This window comes from Pristiophorus japonicus, chromosome 21 (assembly GCF_044704955.1).
Source record: "Pristiophorus japonicus isolate sPriJap1 chromosome 21, sPriJap1.hap1, whole genome shotgun sequence".
Lineage (NCBI taxonomy): Eukaryota > Metazoa > Chordata > Chondrichthyes > Pristiophoridae > Pristiophorus > Pristiophorus japonicus.
Window position 1 is genome coordinate 50107572 of NC_091997.1, and position 15330 is coordinate 50122901.

The window sequence follows — 15330 nt, forward strand, 5'->3', positions numbered from 1 at the left end:
ATGCCGGATGGACTTTATAAACTTCCCAATGACTAAGGAGGGACAGAATGAGAGGGCTGTGGGTTTTGCACAAATTGCTGGCTTCCCCAAGGTTCAGGGTGCCATTGACTGTACTCACATCGCTCTTTACAGGAGCCAAAAGTTTTCCGAAACCGGAAGGGATTCCACTCCCTGAACGTACGCTCCCTGTGACTATACGCAACGCATCATGGCAGTCAATGCTCCGTTTCCAGGGAGCATTCATGTTGCTTTCATCTTGCATGAGAGCACTGTCTCTGACCTGTAAGTGTCAGCACAAGGTCGCAGCTAGATGTTGGGGGTCAAAGGTTACGGCCTCGCCACCTGGCTCATGACCCCGCCCCCCCCCTCCCCCTCCCCCTCAGACAGAAGCCGAGAAGCGCTACAACGACAGCCATATAGCCACACGCAATATCGTCACAAAGACAATTGCTCAAGCAGTGCTTTCAATGCCTGGACCACTCTGGAGGCAGCCTGCTCAGTTCATTGTGGTGTGATGCAAACTTAGCTATCATGAGGGGACATGAATTGCCACTGGGGACTGCAGGACTACCTGAGGAGAGTGTGAAGGAGGAGGAGGAGCCTGGCGACGAACCCATGCCGCCACCCCCACCCCCACCCCACAACCGCAGGGGAGGCCTCGTGCAGCTTTCACCACCACAAAAGTATTACGTCAGTGCTTTGCTTGAACAGTGAGAGTCACATTTAACTTTTGCCTGCCCACTCTGTCCCACCATGTTGACTATTATCCCTCTTATTCTAAAAGAGAGACACTGTACACGAATGGTTAAATGATTTATATAATAAAATGTAAATATTACCTTTTAAAAGAAATAAATATTTAATCCAATTACATTTTTTTAAGCAATATTTATCAACAAGTAGAACAACAAGAACGGTAACAATACCCAGAACAACACATCATTAAACACAACAAAGGCAACAGCCAAATCTGCCCCCCCCCCCCCCGAGCTCGTCTTGTATTTACCTCCGGCCACTGCTTCGCTCCTCGCCCCTCCCCCTGGTTTTAACCACTTCTTTCCCTCGCCACGTTTGGACCATGATGTCGTGTAGCAAGGCGTTCAGAGCGCTGCTGTTGTGGGCGGGCTGACTATGGCGATGCCATGGGGGAATCCCCTGGAGAAACTTGGGGTTGAAAGACCCGGCTCCCGAGTCGGAAGGCTGTTAGGCCTCCCCACTCACAGGTGCTGTCTGACCGGGTGGTGTGGGGTACAGTGCGAAAAGTCGAGACTATCATTTCCCGCAGGGAATTAACAGCCTTGATATTTTCCCAGGTCGTCGCAACAAACTGAGACATGTTTTCATCTTGTCTGCAAGATTGTGTGGCGATGTTGGCGGAAATTCCACCCAGGGCCTGGAGTAGTTCGCGACCAAGTGCGACGCTATCTCTCGACAGTATCACCATGTCCAAGTGAGCGTCTGCCTGTCTCACAGCAGCATGCCAGCTTTGCTGACTCAACTTCTGTGAAGACAGCACATTGCATTCTATGGTCGGTGCGTTGCTGCACTCCACTAGGTCCCGCAGCCTCGGAGGCGTGGATCCCTCCGAGGGACTAGTGGCCGGAACTAAAATAGGTGCTGACTGTTCCAGCCTCTCTCTCCCCCACTCCCCCTCCACCCTCAACTCTTCCTCCCCGGAAATAAACTACATTTGAATTGTCTCCCCATCCTCGTCCATGTCACTGTGCTCTTCCACTGATGTTGGGTGTGAGATGGGGGTTTCCAGCTCTGCATGCGACTCCTCATCTGGAAATAGAAAACAATGTACGAGTGGTTAGCGGGAGGGGACAGGGTGACATGATTACGGTCACATAGTGCAGGCCTATTTGAAGCACCACCACTACTGTATTGTATGTTATCGAGAGACACTACATTAAATTACCTTAAGTCGACTTCACATCCATTACATGACATTCTATTACATGATACAAACATGAAATGACATGACTCCCAACACAACCTGTGGATTTTTCATCACTTAACTTCAGCTGCAGGATGGGCAACCCCATGGGTAGCTGTCCTGTCACGGACACCCACTGCGGATGCCGCTCGTTCCTCAGCTTCTGTCAATTCAACTACATTGGGTGAGCCACCCCTCGTGCGCCGCTGCTAGGCATGATTTGTAGATAGTTTCCTCTGAGAAAAATTACAATAGCAATGCTTAAGCAAATTGCCCTGCTGTTGTGGCACACACAGATAAGCCATTAAAGCACTTGTAACATACTGTGTGCATTTAATACAGGCATTTGTTTACTGTCCCATTAAGCTGCACGTGGTTCATGAGGAAGACATCGAAATGCAGAAAACATTTTTTAAGATCTCAGAGCCATTTTAATATCATTCATGGCAAATAAAGTGCAACACTAATCCTACCTACATAAACATGTGCAAGGAGTACATGAATAAAAATAATACTTGCACTCGGGGACGCAACTAGGTCATTCCACCGTTTCCTGCACTGCTGGCCCCCCCCCGGTGGATATGATCAACCGAGGACACAGCCTCAGCTATTGCTGCCCAAAGTCTGCGCCCTACAGCTGGTGGGAGCTTTCCTTTACCACCTCTGGACAATTGTCCACACCGTGCTTCGACGTCAGCAACCAGTGCCTCCAGGGGTTCCAAATAAATTTTGGAGCCCTTTGCCGACCCACCATACGTGGTTGATGCTCTTGTTGGGAATGCTGCATTTTTAATTTGAATGATTCTAATGATTTTAAACTGTGTTCTTTCTAATGTAATATGTCTTTCGCTTTCCCACTCTCTGCATATGCGCGGGTGACCCCTGACCAGAATCGCGGGAAAGAACTCATCTTGGGGGGCGCGGGGGGGGTGGGTGGGGGAATCACGCATGCGCAGAAATACCACCCATTTAATTTTGAATCTTGAAATAAGGGCTAAATGATGCAAATCCAGCCTTTAGTACTTGCAAATTTGTAATAATGGTGTACAGCATTGGCAACAATGTTACTGACAGAAAAAATAAGTTCAAAGCAAGTGTTATGTATTCAGGTGGCTTTATTAGCTTATATCCTGGCCAACATTCTTCCTTCAACTAACAGCACCAGAAACAAACTGGTCATTCAGAGGTAGGAACTGGCTGCTGCGTTTAACTATGTAATAACTTGCACTTCAAAAAGAAACTAATTAGGGGTAAAGTGCTTTGAAAAGTCCTGAGGACGATAATATTATCTGCGAGTTTGTTCATAGAGGGGTGTTTGTTGTGCCAGTTCTCAGATGTGTGTCTCACACCCAGCAGCAAAACCAGTGTAAACCTGCTGGATTCGCCAAGGCTGATGCAGCCTCTGAACTACTATTTGAGGGTCACAGCTCTGTTAGACACTGAATTATGGACAGCTGAGTTAACTTAATTAAAACATAATAGATCCCATACGATTTCAAAGAAGAGCAAGGAGAGTTATCCCTGGTGTCCTAGTCAATATTTATCCCTCAATCAACATCACAAAAACAGATTATCTGGTCATTATCACATGTCATGCGCAAATTGGCTGCTGCGTTTCCCACATTACAACAGTAACTACACTCCAAAAATATTTCATAAACTGTGAAGCGCTTCTTTCAATTAGCAGATTAACACACATATGAATCTCAAAGCTGTTCAGTTCATATTACACTGCAGAATATCCTTCCATAGAGAGTTGCATGATGGTAGCATTATGTAAAAGCCTCAAATGCCCTGTGTTGTTATAACAATAGCACAATGTCTACATTCCTATGCTCAACTACTTGGCAAAGCTAAGTTATATCTGAAACTTTAGATTTTTTTTAAGTTCTAGAAAGTGATTAAACATTTTCCATCCACATTGATGACATGAATTGGCTGTTTGCTACTATTGTGATGTTTAATAGAACATCTCATCCGAAAGACGGACTTTCTATGGCCTTCATAGCGAGGGGATTTGAGTACAGGGGCAGGGAGGTGTTACTACAGTTGTACAGGGTCTTGGTGAGGCCACACCTGGAGTATTGTGTACAGTTTTGGTCTCCTAACTTGAGGAAGGACATTCTTGCTATTGAGGGAGTGCAGCGAAGGTTCACCAGACTGATTCCCGGGATGGCGGGACTGACATATCAAGAAAGACTGGATCAACTGGGCTTGTATTCACTGGAGTTCAGAAGAATGAGAGGGGATCTCACAGAAACGTTTAAAATTCTGACGGGTTTAGACAGGTTAGATGCAGGAAGAATGTTCCCAATGTTGGGGAAGTCCAGAACCAGGGGTCACAGTCTATGGATAAGGGGTAAGCCATTTAGGACCGAGATGAGGAGAAACATCTTCACCCAGAGAGTGGTGAACCTGTGGAATTCTCTACCACAGAAAATTGTTGAGGCCAATTCACTAAATATATTCAAAAAGGAGTTAGATGAGGTCCTTACTACTAGGGGGATCAAGGGGTATGGCGAGAAAGCAGGAATGGGGTACTGAAGTTGCATGTTCAGCCATGAACTCATTGAATGGCGATGCAGGCTCGAAGGGCCGAATGGCCTACTCCTGCACCTATTTTCTATGTTTCTATGTAAAAAGGGTTGATGGCAACAATACAATCCCTTTAAAGATTTATGATGTTAGTGCCAAGCAAATAAGAAGACAGACTTGCATTTATATGGCACCTTTCACGACCACCAGACATCTCCAAGTACTTTACAGCCAATAAAGTACTTTGAGTGTAGTCACTGTTGTAATGTGGAAAACGCAGCAGCCAAGTTATGCATAGCAAGCTCCCACTAACAGCAATATGATAATGACCAAACTAAATGCTTGTTATGCTGATTGAGGGATAAATATTGGCCAGAACACCGGGGATAACCCCATGCTCCTCTTTGAAATAGTGCCATGAAATCTTTTACATCCATCTGAGGGGGCAGATGGAGCTTTGGTTTCATGTCTCATCCGAAAGACGGCACCTCCGATAGTGCAGCACTCCCTCAGCACTGCACTGAAGTGTCAGCCTAGATTTGTGCTCAAGTTCCTGGAGAGGGATTTGAACCCACAACCTTCTGACTCAGAGGCGAGTGTGCTACCCACTGAGCCACAGCTGACACACTAAATAGTCACATTTCTCCAATTAATTTGTTTTTATATTGTTTAATACCTTATGATTTCTGACTTATTTTTGCAGACATCTGCAGAGACGCAGCGAATCAGCCCCTGCTCTACTTTGACTAGCAGTACTGCATCACCACCGGCTAACAGTCCTTGCTCTACCCTACCACCAGTCAGTACATCTACAACTGTAAAGGATTGCTCTTATGGAACTGTTACCAGCCCAACCTCCACACTGGAGAGCAGGGACAGTGGTATCATTGGTGAGTCCTTCCAAAATGTTTTGTATTTATCCTTCAACACTGGAGGTTTATAAGTCCTTTGTGTTTTACTTCCTTCTGACCCTTGTTTGCAAGTTTATGAACACTGTACTTTGTACGCAAGCTGTATTTAAAATAATGATGACTAAATCGAGTTAGCCCCGACTATTCAATCATCATTTTATTACTTTATTGTAAAACCACAATTTGGCTTGATTGGTCTCACGAATTTTGCTTTATACAACTTAACTGAATCGTGACAGAGTTTGCTGCTATTTTCTCAATCGTAAGTTAGTACTACCCTAGCTTTAGCATAGACTCAGTGGCTCTAGGCCTGTAGAATGTAGGATTTGCCATGTAAAGTGAAATATTTGACTGTAGTATGCATTCAAGTGGCCTTAACAAGACTGCCATTTCGACAGTTAAATCATGACGCAACACTCATACCATCTAAAATGTTTGTTTTACTTGTTTTTGTTTTTATTGTAATTGGAACTCCAGTACTGTTTACTGCACCACTGCAAGCCTTTACAAAGTTGGCAAGTGTGCACTCTTCAGAGACGCCACAACAACTCAAGTCCAAATAAGGTTGATAAAGCAATTTCAGTTACTCTCTGGTATGATTAATGGGCAACCAAATGCTGTTTAGTGCAGATAAGAACACTTCATTGTTTATATGAGAGCTTTCACTTACATGGATAACATTTATTGCGACTTAATATGTATATCAGATCCATGTAAATATGATAGGTCTGGGACACGATGTTGAGTGACATATATAATGTGTTTGAGGTGACATCAATGCTGTAGCACTTTCTAGTGCAGCATTTGTACAGTACATCCTTGTTATGAATTTTCCAAATATCTTGGGTGCACAGCCAAGCGTGATTGATTGTGGGGAAACCAAGTGTTATGACTTTGTGTTGTCTGTGGTTTTCTACTCCCTTCCTTAAAGGTTCTTGGACTTGTGCAATTACACCAGTTATTTCCCCCCCCCCAGCAAAAAGGCTGCATTCTGTATAAAACTGAGTCGCAACAAGTAACGTTCTCCCCAAGTCACATTGCAACCATTCATATGCTCGTTAGTTGGCCATATAATGAGCCATTAAAGCAGGCAAAGCAAATGAGCACAAACAAAGTGGCTGAGGCACACAATTACAATTAAGATACACTGGGAGTGTTCCCATCCCCCCACTCCCAAGTTGGCCATTGTCATTTGGTACATCTGCTAGTACTGACCCACATAATGGTCTCAATTATCCCCAAAGCTTTTTTTTGGCATACTAGAAGAGTAACATCTGTTTTTTTGGGGGGGCTCAAGTACGCCAAAAAAAAATGTTCAAGTTTCTTCATTTGGCACAGCCTAACCTGTCCTTTAGTTTTGGGGGTGGAGCCTTGATCTGCGCCAAAAAGATCAGGTTGCCATGGTAACCAGGGACACAATGCGGGCTGAGGCTGCAACGTGAAACATACAGCCAGCTCGCAACATTAAAATACATTGCAGCAATTTACCTCCAATTATTAAAGTTCCACCCTCCCAGTGCCGATCTCCACCCCTATCCCAGGCTGAAGGGCTTCCCAGTCTGCTTCCCTTGCCCGCCCTGAGTGGCTTGCCGGTCCCACCCATCCCTAGCCCCATGTGGCTTGGCAATCCCGCTGCCCCAACCCGAGCTCCAAGTGCCTAGTGGTCCCGCTCCCCTGCCTGACCCTAGCCCCGAGTGGCTTGCCGGTCCCACTCTCCCGTCCCAGCACTGGCCGAAGGGCTTGCCGGTCTGCTTCCCTGGCCCCGAGTGGCCACCCACTCCCGGTCCACTCCCCCATCCCTAGCCCAGGCTGAGTGGCCTCCTGGTCCGCTCCCCCACCCCAAACCCAATCCGAATGGCCTCCTCTCTCCCGGTCCCCGCACCTAACTATACCTAAAGGCTTCTCCTCCATCTCTCATCTCCTGCTGCTGCTGTCCGGTCATCTGCTGCACTTACCTGTGCCAATTTCCTTAACCCGTCAGAAGGTTTTTCTGCAGAGGCCACATACGCTGAAGAAGAAGAACTGAAGTAACTCTCAGCTAGCCAAACTTGCCTAAATGGCCAGAATTGGTACAGGTGGCAGGTTACGCCCCCTTTGGCTGGGAAAAAAAAATGTACCTAAAAAAAATCATAACTAACGAGTTACGCTGGTGCAAATTGATCGGGAAACTTTTTTTTTAAATTTAGGCTAAAAAACGGCGCAAATCACTGGGGAAAATTGAGCCCAATATACTGCCTGCATCAAATCAAATCAAGTGCTTCCACAGTTGGGAACAACATTTGAACCCAACTTCTGTTTAAGGTTTTTAAATACAGTGCAAAATGCAATTGTCCATTTACAACTGATATAAAAAATGTTGTCAAAACAGAACATCACTGTCTGCCACATTTGCCTCTGCTTCGCGGACCATATCCATATAGAATGACAATGCTGTATGACCCATATGATTCAGGACAAAATTAGCTAATGAAAAACGTCTTAAATACAACGGGCTGGATTTAAGGAACCTTGGTGGGTCCCAGCCTCACTGTTGGCTCCAGCCCGTTGTCGAAAATAATTTTCCTGTGATTGGGTTCATTAAATCCGCCCAGCATGCCGGCCAGTTGAAGGAAGGGAGTCTGATTATGTCATTTGATGACGCGTCATCACCCGGTTTCTGAAAAGGGACCAAGTCTAAATTTATTTTGACAATTGTGCTGTCAGTGTTCTACAGAATTGAGGTGCTGCAAACACTGACAATGACTGCACAAACGCACAGGGCTGCACCCAGGCTCTCCCATGACTCCCTCCATATGCTTATGGAGGGAGTCACAGCACGTAGGGAGGTTCTCTTCCCTTCCAGTGGACAGAAGAGACCTCCCCAGGAGACCGACGCAACCTGGTTGCACATTGCACAAGAGGACACAAGCAGGGATGTCGTCAGGAGGACCAGGCTGCAGTACCGCAAACCTTTCAATGATCTCAGTAGATCATGAAATGTTACTGCAAAGCCACATTCAGCACTCATTACATCCCCATCACTCTGCCTTCCCTTCCCTATTCCTGCACATCCTTACCCACACCAACTTATCTTGCACTTGCACCCATCTCCCTCTCTCTACCTACTTTATCACATCCCCATCTCATTAGCCACCCCTCATACTCATCCTAGTGCAACCATGCCAACTAACAACACACTTGGGGTGTTTTATGCAATGTTCATGTAAAGCTTCTGTTAATGTGGCGTCAAACAATGAAACCTTTATTTTGAACATTTTGACTTCTTTGACAGATTTGTGTGCACCGTTGGAATTGGCTTAGTGAGTTGCAGTGAATGGTGAGACCTTACGGAACCCCCCTACTATGCTGATGAGTGTGAAAGGAATGGCTTGGGCATTGTCGGGATGCTTTATGGAGCTGGTGTGGGGTGGTGTCAACCTGGCGCATCATGTGCAAGCCACGTTGTTCAGCGTCAAGTGAAGTAAATCTGGCCATGGATAGACCAGCCCTGGCAACAATGTGGTCGGGTGCTGATGCCCAATGTTCTGTGCAGCATCAGTTGATTGCGGCGAATGTTGGTACTGCTGGTGTGTCTGGTGCTGGGCCTGATCGTGGTGGGATTCTGAGGACCAATGAGAGATAGTTTCAAGGGCACCGATGCTGATGGAATAGATGGCAGATGAACTTGAGAAGACAGAAGCAATCTGTCAACCGTGAGAGGGGTTGTTCCAATGAGGTGACACTGAATAGAGTTTAATCAAACACTTGCAACTGCATAAAGTTCAGTCTGTCTTCCAAATACAGTAAGCAACAGCGTCTGAGCGTAGAAAGTGAACAGCTGAGAGATGGGAGCTTTTATAGCACATTTGCAGCTGTCAACTAATGCGCTGATTCCATGGCCATTCAGCTCCCAGACTGCTTACTTGATGTGATCCCCGAGCAGCGTAGAGCCTGTGGGCAACCTGGTAAACTCTGAAGGTAAGCTGAAAATAGTTCTTAATGGTCTGTTAACAAGGTCATAATGATCTGAATTGCCATTTCGCCGTTGCATGTCAGGTCTGCTCAGCCTTGACAGACCCGACATTTGAAAAAGGCACATGGCGGCAAGTTGACAGCAGGGTCCCGACCCGCTGTCAAAAAAAAAAACACATTGTCCCACCCGACCCGCCACCGCTCGAGCCTGCAGACCCCCTCCACCGCAAAATTCCCCCCAGCAACTTCCATTCAGGAGTCACTGACGTTATGCAGCCACTCATAATTAGAGGCTGCTGAACACTTATGAACATCAGTTAATGGTGGTAAGGAGTTATTGATATCCTTTGATGCTGGAGACTTGGGCCCCAAGTTTCCACATGATTTGCTCCTGATTTTTAGGAGCAGCTGGTGTAGAACGGAGTATCTTAGAAATCGGAATTCTCATCATTTAGTTTGCTCCAGCTCTAGTCAGTTAGAACAGTTTCACTTTGGAACAGAATTTTTTTTTTCAAAAGGGGGCGTGTCCGGCCACTTACGCCTGTTTTCAAAGTTTCGTCAGTGAAAACTTACTCCAAACTAACTTAGAATGGAGTAAGTGAAGATTTTTGTACGCTCGAAAAAAACCTTGTCTACACTTTAGAAAATCAGGCATAGGTTACAAATCAGGCACAGGGAATGGTGGGGGGGGGGGGGGTTTAAAGGGAAGTTTACAAACATTAAACACTTCAGTTTTACAAATAAAGAGCCATCATCAATAATAAATGATAAATACATCAATAAATCAACCAATAAATCAATCAAAAAAAATTAATAAATTAAAAAAAAAATCAATAAATAAAACATTTTCTACTTGCCGACTGCAGCACCGGGAGCCCTCCAACAGCGTGCTGGGATTCCCCCCTCCCAGTGTGTCTCTGTCAGTGTCTCTATCTCTCTGTCTGTCTGTGTGTGTGTCTCTCATTCTCTGTCTGTCAGTGTCTGTGTTTCTGACGGGGAGGGGGAGGAGGGGATAAAGGGGAGAAGGGGGGGAAAGGAGAAAGGAGATTGTGGGGGGGGGGGAAGGAGATTTGGGGGGGGGGGAGATTTGGGGGGGGGGGGAGGAGAAGGGGGAGGAAGGCTGAACGGGCCGGCCCGAGACTTCGGGCAGGGCCTGTCCCCAGCACCAGATTTACAGGTAGGTGGCGTTGGGTCGGGTCGGGGGGGGGGTGGTGGGAGGGAGGTCAGTTCGGGTCGGGTCGGGGAGAGGGAGGTCAGGTCGGTTCCAGTCCGGGGGGAGGGGGGGGACCAGGAGTCGGGTCGGGTCCGGGGGGGGGGGGGGGCGCGGGAGTCAGGTCGGTGTCGGGTCCGGTACGGAAGCGGGAGTCAGGTCGGGAGGAAGCAGGAGCTAGCCGTGGGAGGAGCCTTATTCACGCAGCCCCAGTGAGGCCATTCGGCCAGGGCTAGGGGCTGTGTGCTTCGGCCCCTCCCACACAGTTTTGGGCGCCTGGAGCTACTGCACTTGCGCGCCCACTGTAGCGCGCATGTGCAGAGGTCCTGGCACTGTTTTCAGCGCAGAGACCTGGCTCCGCCCCCTACAGCTCCTGCTGCGCTGCGCTGAGGGCCAGAGGACCTGCAGGGAGGTGGAGAAACGAAGGTTTTTTTTAGGTGCACATTGTGGCGCGAAAAACGGGCATCCAGGTCGGGACTGCGCCGTTCTAGGCGCGGCTCGAAACTTGGGCCCTTGGAGCCAGGGAGTTAGCACAGATTGATGCCAAAGGAAAAACGCATCCAATCCCTCCAAGGAGAGAACTATCAATTTAGCAGTAAAAGTTTCTCTGATAGGAACTCTCTTAACAGAGAGATCTAGCTCTCACACAGGAATGCCTTCCTGGTACTTGATGGCACCCGAGCACCTTTCAGGTAGCACATTCACAGGATTAATCCAAATAAAAAACATCACTGCTCTCATTGTGTGAACATTTCACTGTATGACCATCACTGCTCTCATTGTGTGAACATTTAATTGTGTGACTATCACTGCTCTCATTAAATGACCATTTGGGCTGATTTTCTGCCCCTCGCCTTTAACCCCCTGCGCTCCAGGTTTAAATCCTAATGGCCCTTTAAAGGTTTCCCGCTTGGGCTGAGCGAGCGTCATCTCCCATTGTGACATCAGAGGCCCTGCCACGGGGTCACATGGCTCAGCCACAGCGCTGCTTCTGCAGGAGGTCCTGGGTTGAATGTTCCCCAATGAGGCACTGGGGAAATTCACGGACAGGAAGGGCCCGGTGTGGGGGTCAGTCCGGGCTGCAGTGGGACACTGACAGTTGTGCTCAGTATTCCTGGGGGTCTCCCCCAATGAGCAGTCAGACTCTAATAAGTAATCATTGGATATATTCAAGAGGGAGTTAGATATGGCCCTTACGACTAAGGCGATCAAGGGGTATGGAGAGAAAGCAGGAAAGGGGTACTGAGGGAATGATCAGCCATAATCTTATTGAATAGTGGTGCAGGCTCGAAGGGCCGAGTGGCCTACTCCTGCACCTATTTTCTATGTTTCTATAACGTAAATTTGTAGAACCAAACATAAATGTCCCTCTGATGAGGATTGAAGGGGCCATTCAAATCTTCTGGAGAGGGGTAAATCAGACCTCCCGAGACAGGAGTCTGCTTAAGCAGACTCATCAGTTTACATGACTCCCTGACGAGGAGGAGAAGAAAGAGGATCATGAGCTCCCAAAGTTCTAATTTGCAGAGTTCCAGATTTACAAGAGTCACTCAAAGGCGCAACAATTTCACTTTCGGAGTTCCGATCCCATCTAGGCTGATGTATGAAAATAATCAGTATCTGTTTCCAAAATACAATGTCATACCAACTAGCCCTGGGCAAGCTTTGATCACTGGAGGTATACACAATTGTATGCAGATGTTAAAATAGTCCTTGGTCCCTTTTGCAGTCTATCGCTGACCTTCACTGACAACCAAGTAGGCTGCCAGGCTGCTGCAGCAAGCAACAATTTACACCTTAGGCTCAAGAGCGAGATCTCATGGCTTTTGTTATTTTTAGTCTTAGAATTGCATTAATCACATCTAATGTCAGGAATGTGTAAGGACAGATACTGTGACAGTGTGGTGAGCATTTTAAACAGTCTTCTGCTTTATTCTGACATCTGAACATGTGGGACTCATTCACTATTGGAATGATAAAACGTTGAGTAAGCCTTGCCAGGATTCAAATCAAAGACCTTTTACCTGCAAGTTCAGCATTCAAATGACCTGAGCTGCTCAGTGCTCAGGAACATAAAAATCATCTCTCTCTTTCCTAGCTACTAGACGGATTACAGGACGATAATGCACGATTGCTGCACCTTAAAAACCCCCTCCAGCTCTGCAGAATTAACAACTTTTTCCAGCCTTATTCTACCTAAAGCCAGCCATGGCCACACATAATGCAACTGAAACCACTCCACCACACACTTTATTCAATCAGTATTTGAATGTTTTTCAAACAGCGTTATTGGCTTTCTTCATCCCACAATTAAGCTGTGCGTCATCCTGTATAATTGAATCTGCTGCTGCGTCATGACAGGGTTTATGCGAAAATTAAAATTTGCAGAAGCCTTTATGTTCCTAGACATTGAGTATTTTGATTGAAAAGAAATTGGGAAATATATAAAATTTTAAAATCTCAAAAGCACTTTTTAAGCCACTTAGTTAAACATCAAATCAAAACCTTTGACTTAGTCATTTTGAACATTACTATAAAATTACAAAGGAGCCACCTCATAAACTCACTTAAATATTTTATTACTAAACTGCTTCTATCTCCTTCATTTGTACCAAATTGCTACCCTTGAAAATCTATCCTACGTACAAAAATAGTACCCAATAATGGTTTTGCTAGAATGTAGGCTAAGCAAAATAGTTATTTCAGCATTAGCACCATCTATCAGTTTCAAAAAACGATGAAAGGACATTTTGATTTGGCTGATGCTAAGTAAAAGGGCCCCGTCTTTAAACCTAACTTTAATTTATCCTTTTCTGTGCCTTGGTTAGGTATGTCTGAACCTACATTTATTTTTAGAAACACTGCTTGTACAAATGTATCCTTCTGAAAATTGCCATGTAAGCAAAGTGTACAGTCTTCACCAATTTGTGGACCAAATTAGATGAATCCTCCAAACAGACCTTTGCCGTGTTACCTACCTTGTAGTCAGCTGCCTAAATCTGAGAGAACCTGCACAGCAAGCTACCACGGTCTTCCCAGACGAGATCAACTATACCGCATCCCACCATCACCAGGGCCTTGTTTAACCACCCACCAGCAGATCTTTCCAACAGGTTAAAACAGCTGTTAATTAAGCATATGAGAGCTTAGGTTTTATAAATAGAGTACAAAAGCCAGGAAGTTATGCTAAACATATATAAAACACTAGTTGGGCTCCAGCTGGAGTATTGTATCCAATTCTGTGCACCACAGTTTAGGAAGGACATGAAGTCTTTGAAGAAGGTGCAGAAGAGATTTACCGGTATGATTCCAGGGATGAGGGATTGCAGTTACGTGGATAAACTGGAGAGGCTGGGGCTGATCTCCTAAGAGAAGGCTAAGAGGAGATTTGATAGAGGTGTTTAAAATCATAAAGGGTTTAGATAGATAAGAGTAAGTAAAGATAAACTGTTTCCAATGACTGAAGGGTTGACAACCAGAGGACACACATTTAAGGTGATTGGCAAAAGAACCAGAGCTGACATGAGGAAAATCTTTTATACGCAACAAATGGTTAGGATTTGGAATACACTGCCTGAAAGGGTAGTGGATACAGATTCAATAGTAGCCCTCAATAGGGAATTGGATGAATACTTGGAAGAAAAAATTGCAGGAGTCTGGGGAAAGAGTGGACCAGTGAGACTGACTGGATTGCTCTTCGAAAGAGCCGGCGCAGACACGATGGCCCGAAGGGTCGCCTCCTGTGTGTACTATTCTATGATTCTCTTTCACCCGCCTTTTCTTTACATTGGCGGACTGAGTCAGATCAGCAATAATTTGCCATAAAAGATTTGCTATTAATTAGCTTCTATGAAAGTTAACATTCCAGTAATTGTTTCTAACCACATGAAAGTGTTTTAGAACCTTAGACTTTCTCTTTAATCAGCACCCAGTATGCTTCGAGTTGTTATTCTGTGACTAAAATCTCTTCAGTACTTTCCTGGCTCATTGCAAGAGAAACATTTGCATTTTTTAAATCTATTGATCCTTTTGTAGTGCTGCAACACTCAGCATTATTATTATAATCAGAATATATATTTAACAAGATAAAACAAGTGGTTTTTCTTGATTAGGATTCTCCACACACAACAGATATTAAACATGGGAAAAAGAGAAGGCCATTCAGCCTCGACTCCATTCCATCATTCAGTTAGATTGTGGCTGATCTGTACCTCACATTTATTTATCCACCTTTGATCTACATACCTTGATACCCTTATCTAATAAAAAATATTTTGATCTCAGTTTTGAAAATTTCAATTGATCCACAGCCTTTTGGGGAAGGGAATTTTAGATTTCCCCTACCTTTTGCGTGACCACATCTGCAGCTCGAGGAACTTTGGCTCCACGTCGATGAGCTGGAATCCGAGCTGCAGACGCTAAGATACGTCAGGGAGGGGGAAGAAAAACCTGGACGTCGCAATCCAGGAGCTAGTCACACCAATTAGATTAATTAATTCAAATTCGATCTGTGCTCAGGAGAGTGTGACTACGAGTAAGGAAGGTAAGGAGACTCAGGGTGGAGCCTCAGCCCTTGCTCCTGTCCAACAGTTTCGAGGCTCTTACTCCCTGTGTGGACGAGAGCAGGGACTGCAGGGAGCATGAGCAAACTGACCACAGCACCATGGCACAGGGGGCCATTCAAGTGGGAGGGAGTAAAATGAAACGTTGTAGTGGCAGGGGACAGTATCATTAGGGGGATAGATACTGTTCTCTGCAGCTGAGTGCGTGAGTCCCGAAGGCTA

The 15330-nt window shown here is 45.8% G+C and overlaps 1 protein-coding gene across 16 annotated transcripts in view; it reads left to right on the plus strand.

Annotated features, from left to right (window-relative positions):
• Positions 1-15330, plus strand: part of tanc2a (tetratricopeptide repeat, ankyrin repeat and coiled-coil containing 2a) — a 1120879-nt gene that overhangs the window by 765218 nt on the left and 340331 nt on the right. For all 16 annotated transcript variants that reach the window (XM_070864738.1, XM_070864743.1, XM_070864740.1 and 13 more), the window contains one exon: positions 5178-5364. In XM_070864738.1, coding sequence (XP_070720839.1) covers positions 5178-5364 — 187 coding nt within the window. The remainder of the gene's footprint in view (positions 1-5177; positions 5365-15330) is intronic.